General features: G+C 38.9%; 1 protein-coding gene across 1 annotated transcript in view; it reads right to left on the reverse strand.

Annotated features, from left to right (window-relative positions):
• Positions 1–252: 252 nt before the first annotated feature.
• ITGB8 (integrin, beta 8) overlaps positions 253–20963 on the reverse strand; it is a 32807-nt gene continuing 12096 nt past the window's right edge. Inside the window, exons 5-13 of the mRNA XM_009326113.1 lie at positions 19967–20062; positions 19783–19872; positions 17009–17143; positions 13614–14019; positions 11109–11334; positions 9365–9468; positions 8080–8243; positions 563–688; positions 253–306 (exon numbers count right to left, since the gene is read on the reverse strand). Coding sequence (XP_009324388.1) covers positions 253–306; positions 563–688; positions 8080–8243; positions 9365–9468; positions 11109–11334; positions 13614–14019; positions 17009–17143; positions 19783–19872; positions 19967–20062 — 1401 coding nt within the window. The remainder of the gene's footprint in view (positions 307–562; positions 689–8079; positions 8244–9364; positions 9469–11108; positions 11335–13613; positions 14020–17008; positions 17144–19782; positions 19873–19966; positions 20063–20963) is intronic.

The raw sequence follows: 20963 nt of genomic DNA on the forward strand, positions 1-20963 counted from the left end.
CAGGAGATGATAATGTCGGGGCTTCTTTAGTGCTAATAAATCAAACTGGCAGCCTATGTCTGGGTAACATGAATTCTGTCCAGTCCAACCCAACTTGGACCACCCCAAGACTCCCAAGCAGAAGATGAGCAGCCAGAAGCCCCCGCACCACACTGACAGTACCTGTGCCCTAAACACAGCTTCAGACCATTTGGGTTTCTGTAAAACTAGACTTTTTATTTAATTCATACAATGCATTTAAACTGTTTGGTTTTAAACCCAGGGTAGCAGGAACGTATTTCCAAGGTTCTTGTCTTTGTTGTAGACCTGAAAGCAGAAGAAACCACCCACTTTTCAGATTAACTCCATACTGGTTAAAATCAGTCTGTTAACAGAGTTTTTATTCTTAATTGTAATTATTGCTTTTTGGTTGTCATCATGCATATTCAGATCTTCACTCAAACCAACTGTCCCTAATGCTGAACTGTCCTCCTCCCATCCTCTCTGTATATTGGATCAAACTCTGCACCGACCACAAAGGGAATCATGCAGGGAGAGAAATTCTGTAATAGCGTGCACCTACATGACTGGTGTCAAAAAAGTGGCTGAAATCAGGATCTCTTTCCTCCTCCGGCTTTAGAGGCTGTAACTTAGGTTTCTTTCCTCTTTGGAGAGACTGAGCAGCAAGCCTTTTTCTTGTCAATGGTATCTGCAACAAAATAGCAGTTGCGTTACATTAGGGCCAAATTAGGGCACTGTTGTGCCCTCACCGACAACTTCGTGGATGTGAATAAAAATTGGCTAAATACAATGCCACTAGTGTCAAAAACCCTATCTGTCATTATCTGGACATTTTAAGGTATATAGCCATGATTTAATTGCTGGATTTCAGGACATAGGAAGAAAGACAGCCTTCATACAGATCACTTACCATCATTCCACAACATATAGGGTATGCAACACAGCTCGGTGCCAGGATCACTGTCCATAGGCGACTTAAGTGTTAACACAAACCTTAGTTTCAAGATTACTATCAAATGGCAAAATGAAGCCCTTTGTCTGTAGCTCAAGTTATATGCTTAAATTATATGTCTGAAATTCAGATCCGGGTTTGTGTTTACTCTGAGTTAGTGACAACATTAATGTTCCCTCAATAAAGAGCTTTCACAGAAAATGTGTATTTCTCAGTTTGTAGGACTGGTTGCGTGTGCTTGCTCTGTGTGTCAGTGAAGGCTGATGACTCCTGCCTCTGTGAAGGAAATTTCTCAGCCTTAATCTCATCAGGCATATATTGGGATCATGTTCCTTGCTTTGATAGAAGAAGCAACAAGGATGAACAGATTGCCCTTGTGATACTGACTTATTTTTCTTTCTAGTTTTGCTGTACACTTTTTCCTGGGTTTTTCTGTTGTATTGTGAAGTCCTGGACACTAAGTGATGTGATGACTGAGCATATATCAGTTGTCATTTGATTCTAGCTCTCTCATCCCCAGAGCAAAAACTGGATCATGTTAGAAGCGTGAACAGCTGGTTTTACCAGTGATGTCTGTCAGGTGTCGTAGTGCCACAGCTGTCTCTTACTGAGGCATCACGGTCTGACAGCACAAATTTTGAATGTCCTTACACGCAGCACGTCTGAAGTCCTTTTCATGAGAGATTTCGTGGCATTGTGCAAAGCAAAGGCTATTACTGATTCTGCTCGAGAACAGAACGTGTGTCACCTTCCCAATCTAGCGATGCATTTTCACCAGTACTCACAAAGCAACCGAAGCCTGCAGTGAGTGGCATAGATGAGGCATCTGCGGAGATCAGCTCCTCTACCACCCAGCACAGCAAAGCAGAAGAAAGGCTATCGTAACCACATACCAATCTATAGAGTATATTTCTACAAGAAATATCTTCTTGTCCCCTACAAAGTGCTAACACCTCCTGGTGCATTCATGTTTCAGTTGGGTTGGGCAAGGTAAACCCGCTGCACCTCCAAACTGCGAACTGCTATCGTGTTCCTTCCCACCTTCTCAAAGTTCATCCTGAATGTGCATCCATCTGTTTGCCTACATCTGATAAACACGGTATTCTTCATATTTTATCTCTCCTGACACAGTATTATTCCATTTAAAAATGACTGTAATCATATGCTTCCCTTTGCAGACATTTGTGCACCTTAATGAAAGTGCTTTATATTTTTAAAAGGAGGCGAGCATCTCTTCCTTAACTTATCACAGACGTATTAAACATTAAAAATATGAAAAATCCATATGGATTAAATATTGATTTTATTTTTTAGAGAGCAAGTACAATGATGTTGCATTAAAATAATGCTATGTCATAGTTGTTACAGCTCTGATAGAAAAATAAACATCTCAATATACTACAGTGTCAACTCATTAATAAATATCAAAATAGAAGTTAGTAGTCAACTGAAATTAATAAACAGCTATAAAAGTATACTATTTTAAATAATAAAATACTCAGTATATTTCCAGACAAACAAAAGTAGTGATTTAAAAGTATCATTTAAAATGTAAAATGAACAGTAAGAAGTTATAAATTTATTTGAAACCTCTTCCCTTACTAACATTCTCTATGCATAAAAACTAGAGAAACATTATTTATCTGTATATACTTTTTTACAAAAGGTAGTATATGTTAAATAGAAAGTTAAAAACTGTAGTATTCTTAATAGCTGTCACACCATTGCTAAATAAGACTCTTTAAAGTAGCTTTATTTTTTGAAGCAGTAGTAGGTAAAAGTGAAGAAGATGTTAGCACAGTGAATTCATCCAACACTAATGCCTTCCCAAAAGAATCTTTCATCTTTCAACATCTCCCTTCAAAATATAACTGAAACAGCCCAAACACAATATAGGTATCAGGATGAAATGTTAGGATTTGGGTAGAAGCCATTATTTTAACAAATGCCAGACATTTTTTTTTTTTTTAATAAGTAGGTACCTTTTTTTTTTTAAGAGTGTGTGCAGAAAAGTAAACAAAGAGAACACGCAATCCAGAGCAGCATTTCTAAAGCTTAAGAATCTACTAATTTTAGTTTTTTTCTTTTTCTCTCCCCCCCCCCCCCCCCCAAAAGCCCAACAACCGTTCTGAGCTGGCTTGCACTCAGTGAAACCCCACTGATTTGGCTCGCTGTAGAAATGCATTCATGCTGGCTAATTTTAACCTTTTTTCCCTCTCCATGAATTTCAATTCTCTGTAAGATCCATGAGATGTCTGTGCACCAGAGCAGTGTCAAGATCATCATTAAAAAGTAGTGTTCTTCTTAACTACTGCTCCATTTCTGCTTAGCAAATAAATCTTTCCCTTGTCCTGCAAATGGACAGCCAGAACACTGGCATGACGCTTCACTCATAGAGCAGAGAAAGTGTCACCCAGCACTGACTCAGCACGAATGCCTCTGTGAGAAGTGCCCTTGCCCAGCTACAGCTTACATTCCTTAAGGCTGGCTGGTGGAGATCCTGGGGCTGGTGGGAAGTCAATGGGCAGATGCCCAAAGACTTCCCAGAAGCTTTAATGGAGGTCTGCAGCATCCAGGTTTACAGTACGTACTGGCACAGGCGGTCTCTTGCTATGTTACACGCAAACACTTTTTGATGAGTAAAGATGCGAAAAGCCTGCGCTGCTGAGGATAGCGCGTGGCCACGCACCTAGGACAGAAAACTGTACCACCTCTGCCAAGCCAACCTACTTTGAAGAGGCCTCCTGCCCTGACAGATGGAGAAGTGTGGTCTCACAGCACTATCTCTGTAGGGATGCTGCAGGATCATTCCCAGTTCTGGGAATTGTAGGACGCATTGCGCCTGCTGAGGATGCCATACCTCTACAAGTCCCCGCACAGGCAGCAGCACCCTTGCATCTCTCTGCCTTGGGCATCGCTAGGTCTTATGGCTGCTTTAGGACTAAGGGTTGCTTGAAGCTGCTCCACACGTTCCTTCCCACAGTTTGCAACACATGTACATTTAGGTATGCACACTAAGCAGGAAACAAATATTATATGTGATCAGACTGGGAAAATAATTTTTTCCACTGCAGCCTGAAGAATACTTTACATAGCAGGTTTTCATGACACCATAGCGAGGAAAAAATAAATCCAGTTGAAAATAATGGATAAAATGTAAACTATGCCTATACAAACGTCCTTCCTTTTTAAGGTTCACTTTCAACATTCCTTGTGAACGTAAGGGAATTTCAGCTGGGCACAATGAAAATTCCTTGCATACCATGTGCACGTTTTCTGGATGAAACAGCTATTTTCCCACACACTTCTGTAGCAATATTATTAACATACTCATGATGCTTGGAAATGATCAATTCATAGTATTTCTTCATTTTAGAGTCTTTAAAAAAAAATCTGAAGTAAAATGCATGCTTTTTAATTGCATAAACATGTAATTTCTGAAATGTTAGACAAATAACCAGTTAAAGGTAAAAAAAGTGGGATTAGAATTCGAAAATTATACATATGGATTTTAACATTAACAAATCTGCTGTGAAAAGTCATGCACATGCTCTGTTTGTGGGAGCAAATCTAAAAACAACTCCCAAAACCAATGATGACATGCAACAGTATCTGCCGGTATATTTTTGGGTATAGGCATGCAGTCAAATTATTTGATTTTTTTTTTCGTTTTTTGAAGAAGCCTAGTATAAGAAGTTTTATTTAAGAAGTTTGGAACATTGTATTCTGAGGCTAGGTATTTTTTCCCCTATTTTTATGAGCATCTTTGACGCACAATACATTGAAAACTAATATGAACTAATTTGTCTTTAATATCTCCCATATTAAGCACTATAGGAAGCAGAGTCCTTCTGCAATCGCTGAGGAAATTCCTTGTGAATTACAGGCTGCTTTCTCATTTAAGGTCATGTGCTGAGGGAACACAGCTCCCTAAATAGTGAGGCTTTTGTTGGGCTATTCATCTCCTGCAGCAGCTCTTCTGAAAAACATGGTCAAAGGCAGAGGGAAACAAGTACCAAGCAAAGCCAGAGTTTCTCATGGATAGATTCCATCCCTAGAAACAAAGCCTCCTCCCAAGAATCCTGCCCTGTATAAGCTCCCCATGGGCCTTCTAAAAGCCTTGACCTGTCACATTAGCAGCAGCTTATTCTTTTTCACTAGCCTCCTCCACAATACAGCAAAACCATGAGGGAGATGCAAAAAAGCTTTTTTTCTTTTTTTTTCTTAAAAAAATTTTTTTTTTTTAATATACTGGTTTTTAACCTCAGGACAGCAAGCAGCTTACAGTGCAATTTGTCCTGTGAGCCTGCTCAATTTGACCAGAGCATTTTAAACATTCAGGCAGGTGTCTGATAAGGAAATACTGGCCGTGCCCCTTCACAGGCAGCACTGCAGAAGAAAAGTAGTAGCAGTGTGATGTGTGTGGAAGGTGGGTGTTACAGCTCAAATCCTTCTCCCACGAAGAACCCAGCTCCATTGTCCTCTATCCACATAATTTAACTCCTTCTACCAGTGAAAAGTAATTTCTAAAGAAAAAACATTAGCTATCACGTCAGCAAATGCTTTCAGGGCCATTATGGGAAATATATCTGAGGAATCATTTTGCTAAAAAAAAAAATAAAAATTATCACACTGTTTAAAGAACACAATCACATCTTTTGTTATATACTCAGATATTCTCTGCTGAGCTTTTAAATTTGTTTCATTTTGTTAAGTGAAACAGATACCCAGAGACTTTGTTTCTTACTCGCTTAAAAATACTAACGAATTGTGACAAGGCCAACAGCAGGTAAACCTTTATCGATGTTTTATCTTAATCCCACTGAAACCAATGGTTTGGAATTTGTTAATTTACATAGGAGGAAAATGGTTCTATGTGTTTTAAAAGAAAATGAAAGTTTAAGGTATACTTGATAGATTACAGAATTAATCTATAATTAAGATATTACAATGAAGCTATCACTAAAATCGGGGTCAGTGTAAGGAACCCCCCTTTTCTTTAAATAAGACACTTTTAACTGTATGGTAGAAAGCTCAGGGACTCCTTTGAAGACTGCTTTAGAAACATTTAATAGTCCAGTTTACTTTTTTTTTTTTTAAAACAAGCCCTAAAACCTAAAGCTTTTATGACAATTTAATGGAAAGCCCACTGTCTCTATATTATTTTTCTTGATTCCTCACTTGATCCACAACCCAATAAATTAATTGTGAACACTCTCAAAACATCATTTGTTCTGCATCCCGCCTTCCTTTCACATGTATACTCCTCAGATTTCAGTGGGGATTTGCAGAAGAAATACAGAATAGAAAATATGAATATATACTAATTTCTAAAACCTGCATATAAAGAGGTCCTGCTTTGTTTCTGTAACTCTTATCTATGACCAGTACAGACCAATATTTAGTTATAAGTAATTAATGTTGCTAAAACAATACACTGCATACTCTCTTCTGAGATGATATTTTTTTTACCAGCAAGATTTTAGTGCATTAGAGGTTGATCAGATTTTCGTAGGGTTTCGGCAGCATAAAGTTAGTAAATCAGACTGTTGGCTGACTCTTCCAACTAGCATATAACAATAACGAGCCTTCTACCACTAAAGCCGGGTTCAGGGGTAAGAAAATGCTTCTGCTTGACCCTGTAGCTCAAATTCTGCTCTCAGATAAGCTCATATTGGTCCCGCTGTGCTTAGAAGAGAGTTTTGCCCATTTCTGAAGGCAGAATTTGATCCCACATTTGTGAAGTCGATGAATGTGTTCTCTTGAGAAAGAGACTCCTGTTTTCCTCACCTTCTTCCAAATTGCAGGTTCTTTCCCACATCACACTGGACACATTTCTCAATGCACAGTCACAAAAATTGAAGTGGTTACGTAAGGATTCACGAAATCTAATCCTGTCAACTAATTTACATAGGAAAAAAGAGCACATGTGTAAAATCAGACTTAGGTCTGACATCATACAAAAAGAACAAAGCCCTTATTTGGCAAAACACTGACATGTAGCTAGCAAAACAAACACAGCTCTGCTGTAATTTATCTGCTTGCAATGGAGCTGATGCTGCTGACTCGAAAGGTGAAGTCAGCCGGCAGTGATCATCATGTAGACTATGCTGTCACACAGAGGAACTCTCTCGTTTTCTGTAGCCACTCAGTTTCCAAATACCTTAAAATTCATATATAAATTTTTATGTTGAAACAAGTAAAAAAGCTAAAAATTACTCTTTCTCAGATATAAATTATCTTTAAGTGACATCATAACGTATAAAAAACTATATATATAAAATTTATCTCTGTGTGTGTGCACGCATGTGTGTGTATACACACACAACTATACATCCACACCAGTAATTAAGCACTCATTTAATCCAGTCATTTTTATTAAGAAATGAGGAGAAGCTAAGAGGCTAAAGGAGACAAATCAGTGGAATTTAGTCAACTGAGAGAACTATAAAAGTACCGTTTACTCTATTTAAGAGCGTTTGAACAGTTTTATCTATTGCTATAATATACAGCAATGTTAATATTTCAGTCACAGCTTTTGTCCATTCCCACAGAGCACATCAGTACTAGCTACATGTAGAGTGAGATCAGTGCTTTGTCAGACCGGTTCATTTCTACATTCTAGGCCATAACTAAATAAATTAGAATATGCTAAAGTGCTACATCAACACTAATGTTTCTGAACAGTAGTAACGCACATTTCTCTTTCAAAAATAAAAAAATACAGCAGCTATAGTTTCAAACATAGTCACATGACGTGAATATGCTTACATGTCACTTAGTTACAGTATTCAACAAAACGCACGACACAAAACCATACGGCAACAGTCAAGACTCCGACAGAGTACAAAAGGTAACTTTTAAAAAGTCGAGCATGACGGAAATAGACATTTGCAGAAAACACACTGTCTTCAGAATTCACACTTGAAAGTTTCGTTTAATCGTAACTTGCTGATGTCGATATTTATTTCCTCTGGTTTGTCACGTCTGTATGTTACTGTTCTTGTACAAACAGTAGGCAAAAACATCTTATCCTTGAAGGAGAAGATACAATTTTTATCAAAGATTAGCTAACTTTTATGTGCAAGAAAAAGATTACTGAATATGATGGCTCTGAAATCAATTACCTTCTTTGTTGCAGATACTCTGTAATCAGCTGAAGATTTAACTTTATTGCTACTCCCCTGCAGAATTATCTGCCTGATGATAAGGACAACAAGCAACCCGATCAGAAAGGTAACTATAAAGATTATGGAAAAGACTCTAAAGTAGCTTCGTCCAGAGAAACATTCTGCAACGAAAGGAAAACACAAGTGTAAAGCCTAACGTATGGAATAGGCACATCCCTCAAACGCAGTCGTATCTACATAGTAATGTCAAGTAAATGTAACATGCGCCTGATAAAAGTTAAGGGAAAATAACTTTAAGGAAGTTAAGGGGAAAAGTTGCCATATGCAAGCTTTTAAAGCGGGGCATATCACAAAAGGCAATTCCGATTAAGATCCTCTGTAGAAAAACGGTGAAACTATTATTCTTTTAACCTACAGAACTAAGACTCAGGCTTCATTGTGTTGGCCACCGTAAATTCTCTGTAAGCCGGTGAGCTTATAGCTGAAATAGAGAGGATGAATAGTTAGAGATGTATGGGGCCAAGACAGTTTAAACTTCACAAGATTACAGTGCAGATCATTGGCAAAATATGAAAGAAAATGTGGTTTCTTGAATCTTTGTCCAGTGCTCTCCTCACTGGTAAACCTCTCTCACACAGCAAGCTTTCCTTTAATTAATACTAAAGTTATGAGAAAAGTATTCAGTTAGTTTTCTCATTTATGAACAACTGTAAGATAAAAGACGTGCAAAAATGTGAAGTGACAAAAGGTAACCATTTACCTGCATTTTTGTTGCAGTGTAGATTGATTAAGCTTTATGAGATTTTATTAAAAAAAATAATTTATTCTTCCACAGCCCTCATAACTGTGCAGTTTTTTGTACTTGAAAGGAATATTGAAACATTACTGAACGTGAGGTAAGCATTCTTCTTCATTCTCCTCGTTTCTGGTAATGTCAAATAATGTAAGCATATCCGAAGTAATAAAATATACAGATGCCATAACAGATTTTTATAAATATTTCTTTAAGCATGGCTCAGGCAGGATTCATTATTATTAGATGTGACTTCTCAAGGAGCTGGGAAATCTGATTTAGCAATGCTTGCCAATCACATTTCCTGTTATTATTTATCTTTTACTTTCCCTGAAGCTATGAGTGATTTTTCCCTTTTTCCTGCTTTCTTTCTTTGTTATTGTAATAATATGACACAATTTTGAAAGACATTGTATCAGTGGTGAATTCAATTATTAATCCCAACAGATTTTCACCTCTTATTAAAATTACCTAGAATATGTCACATACCTGGAGTTTGGTCAATGTAATGCAGCAGGTAAGCGCATGAGGTTGTGCACTGGTCAAGTTTAGCTTGAGATGCATTGTTAGAATGATGGCACTGAACACAATTCCTGTAAAATAAAAATGTAATTAAAAACCTGTGTCTTTCTCTGCACTCCTCTTAAAGAGATTGTATCACCAGGCTGACGTATCGCTTGCACATAATGCTTTCCTGATGTTAGTAAAAACATTGCGACATTTAGTTATTTTTTGCTGAAATGCGATGCCTCTCTCAGCATTTTATCCCTGTGATGCTTCTCAGAACCAACTAGTCAGAAGTTGCAAAGTAAAACATGTCTTTGGCTTCGAGCCACCCTCATCCGGCCCCTGCTCTGCATTTTGTGATGTGTGCTTTTCAGGGGGTGTAGCTAAGGGTCCAGCACCCTTTCTTCAGCTGTCAGCCTCTAGTTCAGTTCCAGTCTGTCTTATCTATCAATCTCATTGGGATACACGCTGGGACTGAAGGGAAGAGATAGGTGTAGAAAGCACAGCTTTGTTAATAATTTTTTGGATGTTATGTTAAGACAAAGCCACGCAAGGTCCCGCTGCTGGGCAGTTCAGAGGGTCAGCAGCACAGTGGGAGGCAGCGCTGTCAGTCTTGCTATCTTCACTTTATAGCCTTGCAGAAGACGGACATCAAAAGTGATCCTGAAAAAGCCCTGACTGAATTTTTAATGAAGCTATGCCATCTTCTGAATTTATTAAAGGCACGCTTTTCACAGTGACTTTGAACAAGTGTAAGCCAGCAAGGCTACCTGCATTTTATCTAGTGAAGTCTTAGCAGTCACCTTTTCAGACATGGCCCAGCTTGTCTCTCCAGTATATTCGCCAGATGAGCTATAATTCAAATGGATACGAATAAACAATAATTCTGTCTTGATGACAATTCCCTTTCCAACTAAAGGGTGATCTCTCACCCTCTCGGCCACAGTGGGATGCAGAAGATTACACGTGCTGATGGGAGGGTGTAGAAGAGCCGTGCCCAAAGACAGGGCTTCATTGACTCTTTAAGCCAGCGCCAGCCAGTGTACCACTGACAGCTTGGTCTAGCTTCTCTCCTCCTTGGGCTGCTCATTTTGACCTCCACACTGTCCCTTCCTTTACATGGGTAAGGAAAAATGGGATGCTTTAAAACTAGCACAGCAAAGGCCAAGTGGTTTAAAACTGAGTAACAGAGAATGTTGTTCTCTGGGTAAGACCAGCTCTGCTCTGCTGACCAATGGCAGTGATAATGCGCAGGTACCGCTCTTGTTCCACACCTCCTTCTTTCAGCTGAGAAGCACGAGGAGTGTGCAAAAACAAATTTGGAGAATATTATTAGACTTGGTGGCATTAAAGAGTAGGATCTACTGTCCATTTTTAAAACTCCAAATTTATGGGCTTTATTTCCTACCCAGAAGATTTCATACGAAGAACCATCTTATAATAAATACATGAAAAAAAAGATACTCATAGGACACACCTCCTTTGACTTCAGAAAGCTGAAAGTTGGACACAGACCGGTGAACACAGATACGGACACGCAATTCTCTTAATTGCCAGTGTGAACCCCTCAGCTACTTAGAGAAAAGTCTCAAGTATGAATTGTTTCGATTTCCTACAATCTAAATATCTAAGAAATATAGCACACAATAATATAGCCAAGCAGAAATATTTCTCCTTGTTTCAAGACTACGGAGTTAAAAAGTAAAGTCTAGCACAAGAAACATACCAGTTTTCTTCACAGGCTTTGTTACAGGTAGGGCAATATTCACACAAACGGCCAAAGCTTCTTGGATCTGTGCACTCACACTTTCCACATACACATTTTCCTCTTCCACTGCAAATCTGGCCCTTTGAATTCAGGCAGTGCTTTGCTGATTGTAACGAGCACTGGCAACGGTCACCTTCCCAGCCAGCAAAGCATTTGCATTTACCAGCTTCACATTCACCATTACCTAGAACATCAGATAGCCTTCAGTCATATGCTTTTATGAAAACATAGAAAGTCAATTTTTAGATGCATACATTTGTATTGCTGGTGCTTTACGTTTAACAGAGCTAATTTAGACCTTGGCTTGCTAATTAGTTTTTAAGTTAACTATTTGGGCTGAAATTACCAGCGTGATACATATTTATGGCTGCTGTTTGCTGTTAAGTTGAGCAAAAGCTGCTACCTTGATGTCATCCTAAAACGTTTTACTAGAATTTTCCCTGTTGCCTTGGATCAAAGCAGTGGGGATTAAAAATTACACAACGGCCAGGAAAACAGTCTTCAGGCAAACTAAACAAACTTCTCTTTAGCAAGAAAGCATTCAATTCAAATAAACAGCAAGATTCAGTGGAGGAAGGAGTATCAAGTTCATATGCACAGGCCAGGTTGTTTTTTTCTCTTTTCTTTTTAGAAGCATGCATGATAGCACTGCTTCTCTGCCTTTCTAAAGGACAGATGACTGAGCTGGACAGGTGGGTATGCTGTGCTTATGAACTGTCAGTTGTTTAATAAGAACTTAAAAGGCACAGCCTCAAGGATTCAAAGGCTATGAAGAACCTCTGGTGGTCTTTACAATTTTCCAGGCAAAGCAGTGGGAGCTTTAGGGCAAAATCCATATGTTTTCCATGTTGTAGCACATTTAGGCAGCTGTACAACCGACATGCTGATAATGTTTAGTCACATTTTTACAGCGTGGGAAAGCACCTTTAGGAAATATAGAAATAGAGAGCACATAAGGCACAGGCAAATCTCATGAGGTCTCCTCAACTATGCCCCGGCAGTACGTAAATTCCACACAAACTGTGATGGCCCTCTTGTGCTCCAGGGATCCACGGAGCAGCTGCAGGGAGACAGTCCCATCTAACAGACGGGATCCCCTAAGTGGGAGTGAGGCCAAGGTATAGGCTGCCCCTTTTTTCACCCGGGCTGGGCAAAATGGAGTGGGGAAGGGGATCATAGGACATCTCAGAGCAAGGCTCTGCACTGGAAAATATCCCACGAAAAGGCACACTGCTGAGCCACGGCCCCAGGTGGCAGGTTCCCCTTGTGGTACCCTAGGGCAGGAATCCATCACATGTGACAATCTCCAACATCTCTTAGACAAATATCTCCTTGTCTCCTCTGCTGACCAGGGCACCACATCTCAGGCTTTAGGAGCGTATAAGTTTGAAATGTCTGCTTATGTTAGGAAATAGTAAATTTGCGAAGTTGGTTGGGGGTAGGGAAGAAGAGTGAGAAGATGAACCGCAATTCTTTGTGTTGGAATGAAGTACTAAAAGGATTAGGTTACATTATTTCTCTTCGTTTTATGTAAAGTTCACAGTCACCAGCAGAGCGAAACCAAAGTAACTCCACTAAAATCCATGGTATTACTCTAAATTTATCCAACTGTGGTCAAAAAAATTGGTTCCTCAATTCACTCATTGGTTAGTATACAGTGAAATGAAAGGATGCAGGACAGCGGTATGGATTTTAAAATATTTAATTACTTCTGAGGAGAGAAAAAAATATTCTGGTAGAGATACAGTAATGATACTGATTGATTCAATCCCATTTTTCCTTAATAACTCTAACTTAAAAGTACCTGTTTTGTATTTTGTTCATATGCAATTTTCATTTGCACGCTTTCTTTAAAAAAACATAAAGTAGGCCACAAAAAGAATAATTTCTAACAACTGCCCCTGTTTATGTTCCAATTCCACTCTACTTTTTGGAGCAGGTGTTCTGAACAGTGTTAGCATATATGTCAGTATTTGAAATCAAGTGTCACTGCATCTCTGACAAGACTGATTTAGGGTGTTTGTTAGAAAATCGGAACCTCACTGGAAGTTATGATTGCTCCTAATCTCTTAGCGTCTCATATTCCCATTAGACTGAAATGTATCAGCTTACTTTCTCGAATAATGTTACTGTTTTATCCAAGATATTCAGTATCAATACCTCTGAAGAAGTCTGAGATTTAAATCTAAAAATAGTTAAACTTAGAAAAAACTCAATAAATCCCCTAAAAAGCAGTGCTGAAGTTTAGAAGGCATTGCATACCTCTGTGGTGAAGAAAGCCCAGGAACGTGAATTCCTACCAGCCTGTTCAGGACATTTCACACACTAATCCTGCACACACATTCTTGTACTTGACAGCCTTATATCATTGTTTTCAGCTGCGTCATGTATATAAGCTTCAGAAACCAAAACAAAACAAAACCCAAACAAAAACAAAACACAGACATAAACTCTGCAGCTTACCAGAACATAAGTTCCCCTGGTGATACGGGCAGGAAAAATCATCCATTTCACAGTACTTGCCATACACCTTGCCTAGCTTGTTTTTGTAGCAGAAACATTTTCCACCTACGCAATTTCCTTGACCACTGCAGATGGGCTGGCCCTGGTGTCGTCTGCACCTCTCAGAAGGAAGCGTATCTCTATTAGAGCTACAATTATTGTCACTGCAATGGGACTGTTTGCCATCAGAAAAAGTTTCATCAGCCCATACTCTTTTGTGCCTTGCACTGTCTCCATACTGACAGGCACAGCTTTTCTGCACGTTAATGATGGCGGTTTCATTGAAACCAATAGGCTTAAGTATTGCATATTTTCTTCCTCCAGTTGTATCACATCCTTTCATTGTAACTGATACATTGAAAAGTACCTAAGAAGAAATAAAGACAGATTTTACATCATTATTATTTCCTATAAGTTGCTTAAAATTTTTAACACATAAAGCAGAATCTTACATTGTATGTGAATGTGCACTAGCTAATAATAAGATACACAGTGGCCATTTGTCAAATATGATATATTAGTAATGATAGGCATCACAAATACAGTTAAAATCCTAACAATAGAAGATTGACAGCAGTCTACTTTTCATGTTAAAAAAGCATAGTTGCAGAAGACAAGTTTAATACAAGTTAAATAGTAATAGAATTACCATCATCATCCTCCTGATCTTCTTTAATGTGTACATTCTGTTATATTATAGAAATACTCAGATGAGAATTGGGACTAGACTGAGGAAGGTAATACACAAACAGAAACAGAGATACTCTTCATAAAAACAACCTATAATGAATGTTCTTGCTGCAGAAAAGATCTAAACATTTAGAAACCACACAGGTTTTTTGGATGGCCCTATCTACTCCTACTAAAACACAGAAATGGCTCACACCTTAGTATCAGCTTCTTTCTCCCAGTTCCTACAATGAGGATGGAGCAAGACAGTCTTGCTGCTCTGGCTGTGGTCCTGGGCAGACCAAGTGCTGCTTCAGAGTGGACCTAGTGCCTAGCTCCTGGCCGTGTCATGGCCATCACCACCATGCCCCAGGTCCTCACCCCAGTAGCGCCCATTGCAGCAGCAGCCCCCGTGGCTTTCCAGAGTCCTGGCACAGGACCCTGGTTCATTTTGGTGATTAGGTGACTGCCATAGAGCAGTGGTTGCATCAACCACTACCAAAACTCTTTGACAGCTCTGGCATCTGTGATATTTTCACTGGACAGCAATCTTGTATTTCACGATTGTTTTTTGGTTTTTTTTTGACTGGTAGGCTTCTGACAGGTTATTCTCACTAAGGCTATTTAGCCTGCTGACAGAAAACAACTCTTCCTCGCCTCCTCACAGAGGAAATATAACCAAGAGGAAAAGGCGAAAAAGGAGCCCAAGAGAAGCAAATACCTTTACTTTTTACCACCAAAGAACAAAGATTTCCAAATAAAAAAAAAAAAGAGAAAACGTAACAAGGATTACATACGAGGTTGAAACTACCCACAAAGACTAAGACTATTCATTTCTCATCGCTGTCTCCCGCTCCCGCTGCGCCCCCACATGAGAACAGCCGAGCCCTTGGGGACAATGGTGGCTTTGTGGCGAGTGGGGCTGCATCTGCCTACACGGACAACAGGAGAAGAATGCTGTGCAGAAGCATGTGCTTCTTAATGTCGTATTGAGGGGGCACACAGGCTTTGTCTCGCCCTTTGCTTTTCTTCTTCTTGTTTCTTAAATGCGCCACTACACACATAACCCCTCAGTTGCCTACACTCTCCGTGCATGAGACTTCTTCCCTTCGGTTACAAGGCAAAAGTGTGGCTATGCACTAATTAATTCATACAGCAGGTGCGTATCACATGGGGAGGACAAGCTGCAGCTAGAGAATGCGCTTTTTACTCAACACAGAATCCTGCTAGAGAACATCATCTTCACGTACAACACACTACCGGAGGAATGGCACGGAGATGGGAGGGAAGGGCAAATCATGTCTTGCATACGAATTGTGAAATTTGATGGGTCTGAACACAGCAGCAGAAAGATTAAACATATTGTGACTAAATAATTACAACACTGTGAACACTGACACTCACTAATAGCCAAAGTTAGTTTTGCACCCTGAAGAGGCCGTAGGATTCTTCCAGAATAGAATACGCTTTGTGTTTTGGTAAGAAAAGGAAGGAAGAAGGATTAGACAATGAAAGGAATGTGAGAATTAAGGAAAAGCATTTTGCCTGTAAACAAATACTAAAAGGAGGATTTACAGTTAAACTAAATTAATCTCTTGAGGATGGCTCATTTTCAACAGCAGTAGAGGTTTAGGACCACATGCAATCTTTTACAATCAACTGGCTTGGTTTTTTATTAAAAAGAAACAGATATAAATATTTTTCTTTTCATTAAACAGAATGAATTCCAGGCCTATTTCTTATGACATGCACAGGGAACAACACTGGAGAAGAGATGAATTAAGAAGAAAAACATAGCACATCTCCCTTAAACTGTAGAAGATAATCAGCAGCAAGTCATGCAGACAAAATTCAGAAGAGCGTAAAATACATCTAAATGAATGTACTTAAAATTCACACATTCAATCTACTGACTTGTTTTGCTATTCCTACACACAGACACAAGTAAAAATCACACCAGCTGAGACGTATGTACATGTCAAGAAGGAAAGAACTCCTTGACCCCGCTCTCCAGAAACACAGACCTCTTCCTGGCAAGCTAAATGAATTACTCTACTAGTCCAAGCAATTAAATAAATATATCAAGGCACAGAGAAGTTGTTCTGGGAAGAAAACCACGTTCTTTTTATTAGCCAGACATCTTCCCCCACATTTTCATGGTGCATGATCCTCCAGTTTTATAATGTTTCATTCAGTAGGTGGCACTGATCTAAACAGATCTAAACATTTTATTAATTTGATTTATAAAATAAACTAATTATCCACAACCCTGAGTGTGCATGAAGACTACTAGAGCAAGGAGAGGGAAAGGTGGCATCTCGTACAGACCCAAGGAACACGAATTCCAGTGACTCTTTTCCACCCGGTGATTATCTTTCAACCTCTTTACGTACAGATTTCATCACAATGAACATGGCCATTGTGCCCAGTGGAGGACAAAGAAGGAGAGTTTTAATGGACGTTAGCTTTCAGGAAAATCTTTGAGCCTTAGTTCCATGAGATTAGTGAGAATTAAAATAAGATTCAGGAAAAATAAAACCAGAGAATAATAGAGAGTCTGTGATCATTAATCACATAAATCCATTTTCAGTTTAAGTAAATCCCTAGAGGATTTCACACCATTGAAACCCAACCAAACAGAAAAATAAGTATTCCAGTTCCTTGAAGAACAAAAACTATCAACATACTTCTTCATTATATCGCACATTTTTACATCCTTCCATGCCAGTTTTTTTACTTCCATCAGGACAGATTGCAGTGATATTGAAATGAAGACCTTGGATCTGGTTATCCACTTGAATTTTCACTTCAGAGATTAGTTTCTGTAACCAGAAAACAAGTTTTAGTCGCTTTGCATCTCTACATATAACATGCATTAGTGACTAACACCAAGTACAGCTACTATGTCTGACCAAAAATGAAGAAAGCTTGTCTGTGTGAATAAAGGAATGAATTAAAGTATTGTTTCCCATACAAAGACCCGATTACATTCTAAATATACACAGCCAGTGAACTGGTAACTGTGATAAAGAGGATTACGTTTTCCAGATAAAAACGTTTTCAGCTTTTCTAAAATGGTTTTGAGACTGTATTTTTGGCAATTTGAAAATCTATTCTAACAACCGTGCACAACAAAAACTGCTTAGTGTTTGACAGACTACACTGCCTTTTAGCCACACATTTAAAATAAAACAGTAAACATGCATACAATTATTGTTATCTGGCAGAAAAGGTTCCTAATTGACTTGACACTTTATAAACTTCTGATATTTTGCATCTGTCTTGGAAAAGTTTTTTCTGAACAAATCTTAGGGTGATCTAAAGGCTATTGGGATTATTCTTACTGATTTATTTGGGTCAGCTAGGACTATATAAGTCAACAACTGGTTGATTCCCATTAGGGCTTTTTACATTACGAATAATGAAAAAGCCAGCTACTTTGTGACTTGTATTAACTGCATGCTCTAAAATCCTACTTCCTTCCAAGAAGGAATATTGTTTCTTGGCCTTTTAAAAATTTATTAAAGCTCTGTACAAACCGAAGAGCTGAAAACTGCACAAAGAGATTATTAAAATTCCTGGCATATTAGTATTTAAAAAATTAGTTTAGTGGGATATTTTTACTGTTACAAATGGAAATTTAATTACATGAACCTGAACACATGTTTCTTTTAGTAACTTTTTGAAAATTAGTGACTCATCTTTGGCTTTTTAGCCAGGGATTTTCAGCCAGGGTTTTCCACAACTAAGCCTAAGGTTTCCCTGCCCAGAACAAGAGTGCAAGAGGCTCACTGTCATCAAACATCAACACTAAATTTATTTTCTTATCTAAGTACTTTTGCTTTCAAGAAAGCAAAACATTCAAGCCCTCTTCACTGTGTGTTTGTATATTACAAGCCCCTAAAACTATGATAAAAATCTCAAAGTAACAAATCCAATGAAGTTTAGGATGGGAAGGAAGATACTGTCTAAAAAATGAAAATAAGGCAAGAGCAAACTGGGGGTGGCTGGAGCAGGAAAGTCCCACAGAATCTTCCATTGAACTAAATAATTATTTTGTAAATCTTCGTTTCCTCTCCTTGAACGTTTGCCCTGCACTGTGCTCTAAAAACTGGGATACAACTTAGGATGGACAGTGTAAAAGTGGCATACAAAAGGACTATGATCTTCAAAATTTTTTGCCAGCAGTTTCCTGCAAACCTCCATATTCAAAATGAGATTTCTCAATTTTATAAAAGAAATTACAATATCAGTGAGAACTTCTCTGCAACTTGATTACACCTAATCTCCTCTGCTTTCGAATGTCTTTGCCTTCTGCTCAATGTTTCCAACACAACAGTAAGAAAAATGTGCACAAACCCACTGTATTGACTAGGAACAGACATGAGACTTGGCTCTTCATTATAGCCAATTTGCTGAAAGCAAATAGCCTGATTTAGATGGTTAACCTAGTACAATGGATAATTTCAGCCTCCCACGTCCAACTAATTAAAAATAATGTGATACATGTTGATAACTTGCATACAGCTTTGTAACTGATTTTTCAGCTTTTGGAACTTGCATGTTTGTGTAACTTGCACACCTTAACAGCATTCAACCATCTAACCCATCACGTTCATTTTGGTGCTGCTCTATGGGCTCCCTGTGCTCTAGTACATCAAATGTATACTACTTGGCTTCATTTTCAAAGCTATTTATGCCCTCTCTTACCAGGCTATCATCTTTCATTCACTATCGAGATGCCAATTTCCACTTTTAAGCTGCCGTTCCCTGTCAAACATTTGTGGAAAATGACTTTATGCTCTTTCCCATACTATTACTTTCTCTTTCCCATATTATTACTTTCAGTCGAGAACTCCAGGCAAGAGTTCACAAAGCCATTTCCATTGTTCTCTCCCAAATCCCTATCAAAACTCTTCTTCACTGACATGCCTCAAAACCCCAAGTCATTACACTGCTTTGTGCAGTGTAAATCCTGCTTTCCACAATATCCACTGTTGTCAAACTGCCTCCTTGTAAATTCCCACCTGTTGTCCATTTTCTAAGAATTACGCTGTAAAACCCTCTAGATACTGCACTATCTTTTTTTTCTGAATTTATATGGTGCCTAGACAGTGGTGTCTGGTATGTAACTAAAGATCTGAGATGCCAAAATTCAAATAAGTCAGACATTTCTTTTGAAGTTACATGGCAACAGGTGCAGAGAATCAAACAGCATATTTAGAAGCGTCCTTAGAAAGGAAAAAGTGCTAGCTCTTGGCTTTGAGACCCCAACAGCCTGGGAATTTGAGAGCTATCGTGGGATAGTGTCACCCACCAACCTGGACGTTCAGAAAAGTAGAGAACTTATCCTCGTGGACTTCAGATAGAAGCCAAGATCCTGGAAATTCCAACTTTAGTCTATGAAAGGTGAAAAATCCCTGTACAAATATGGCATACAACTTTGTCACTCTTATCATACCTGATAGGCTTCTACCACCAAATCATTGAGATTCGCTGCTTGTGATTCTATCTGTCTTGCAACGGTACCAGGCAACAGAGGTAACAGATCCTATGAAAAATACAATCATTTATGCACAGTTTTAATATTTAATGTAAATATTGTGCTTTCAAAATTGGAAAAAGAAATCAGGTTTCTAACTTACTTTATACCAATGGAACTGGCTTCCTTGAACTGCAAAAATAACATTGATGTTATTGTCAATCAATTTTTCAGAGAGCTGCCCAAGAGATGGATGCTCCTGCAAAATACAACAGAAAAGAGAAGACTGCAGATTAGTAGGGAAAAACCTTATATTTCACATATGACACCGTACAGGATTCCAAAACCACCCCAACCCTTATTTCTAAATGTACAGAGAAATGCTAGGCCTACATCCAAGAGAAGGTGGGACCAACCAAATAAACAGATCATGACAAAAAAAATCATCAGGGCATCACCCAGACTGTGACAGGCTTATATGTTGCCAACTATGCAGGGATGCTGCACAGTGGGAGGACTAACTCATGCAGTGCTATTTTGTTGGTTTGAGTCTGATGCTTAAGAAATATGGATGTGATGCTGTTCATGGTCCATCTAGAAGAATAACAAGATTCCTGAGAATGATAGGCGGGTTCTTGTGCAAAAGTCAGGGAGAAAGTACAAGAGGGCACGGAGATGAGGTGTGCTTTTGGGAACAGCAAGGTGAGTAATTAAAAGTTTGTTTCTGAGAAATGTATTTTAGCACCAGGGATCAGACACATCAGCTAAATGCAGCCACTGGGTCAGGTTCTAGCAATGTCAGTATTCTGTACATATCTTACAGCTGACAGCTTTCTCCTTCTCTGTATGTCCAAGACCTGCCTTAGGAGTGACGCCTCCAGTCCTCACCGCGACGACCTGCTACATTTTCTTAACCACTCTTGTGCTTGAAGAAGGTAGCATGAGTTTCACATCTCTCCCCAGTAATGACGTTGCTCTCTTTGGTGAAGTACCTATGACAGCATGTCCTGTGCCAGTGACCTGTTCTTCTACACTTCTCATTGAGAAATCTGACATGGATTTGAGAACAAGAGGTGCGTGGTCCTTCAACCCAGATCTGGGGAAGCACAAGGGTGTCTGTGTGGTCCTAGTGGGCTTTGTACACCTGGGCTATGTGAGAT

The sequence above is a fragment of the Pygoscelis adeliae genome, unplaced genomic scaffold, assembly GCF_000699105.1.
Source record: "Pygoscelis adeliae isolate BGI_AS28 unplaced genomic scaffold, ASM69910v1 Scaffold15, whole genome shotgun sequence".
In the NCBI taxonomy this organism is placed as follows: Eukaryota; Metazoa; Chordata; class Aves; order Sphenisciformes; family Spheniscidae; genus Pygoscelis; species Pygoscelis adeliae.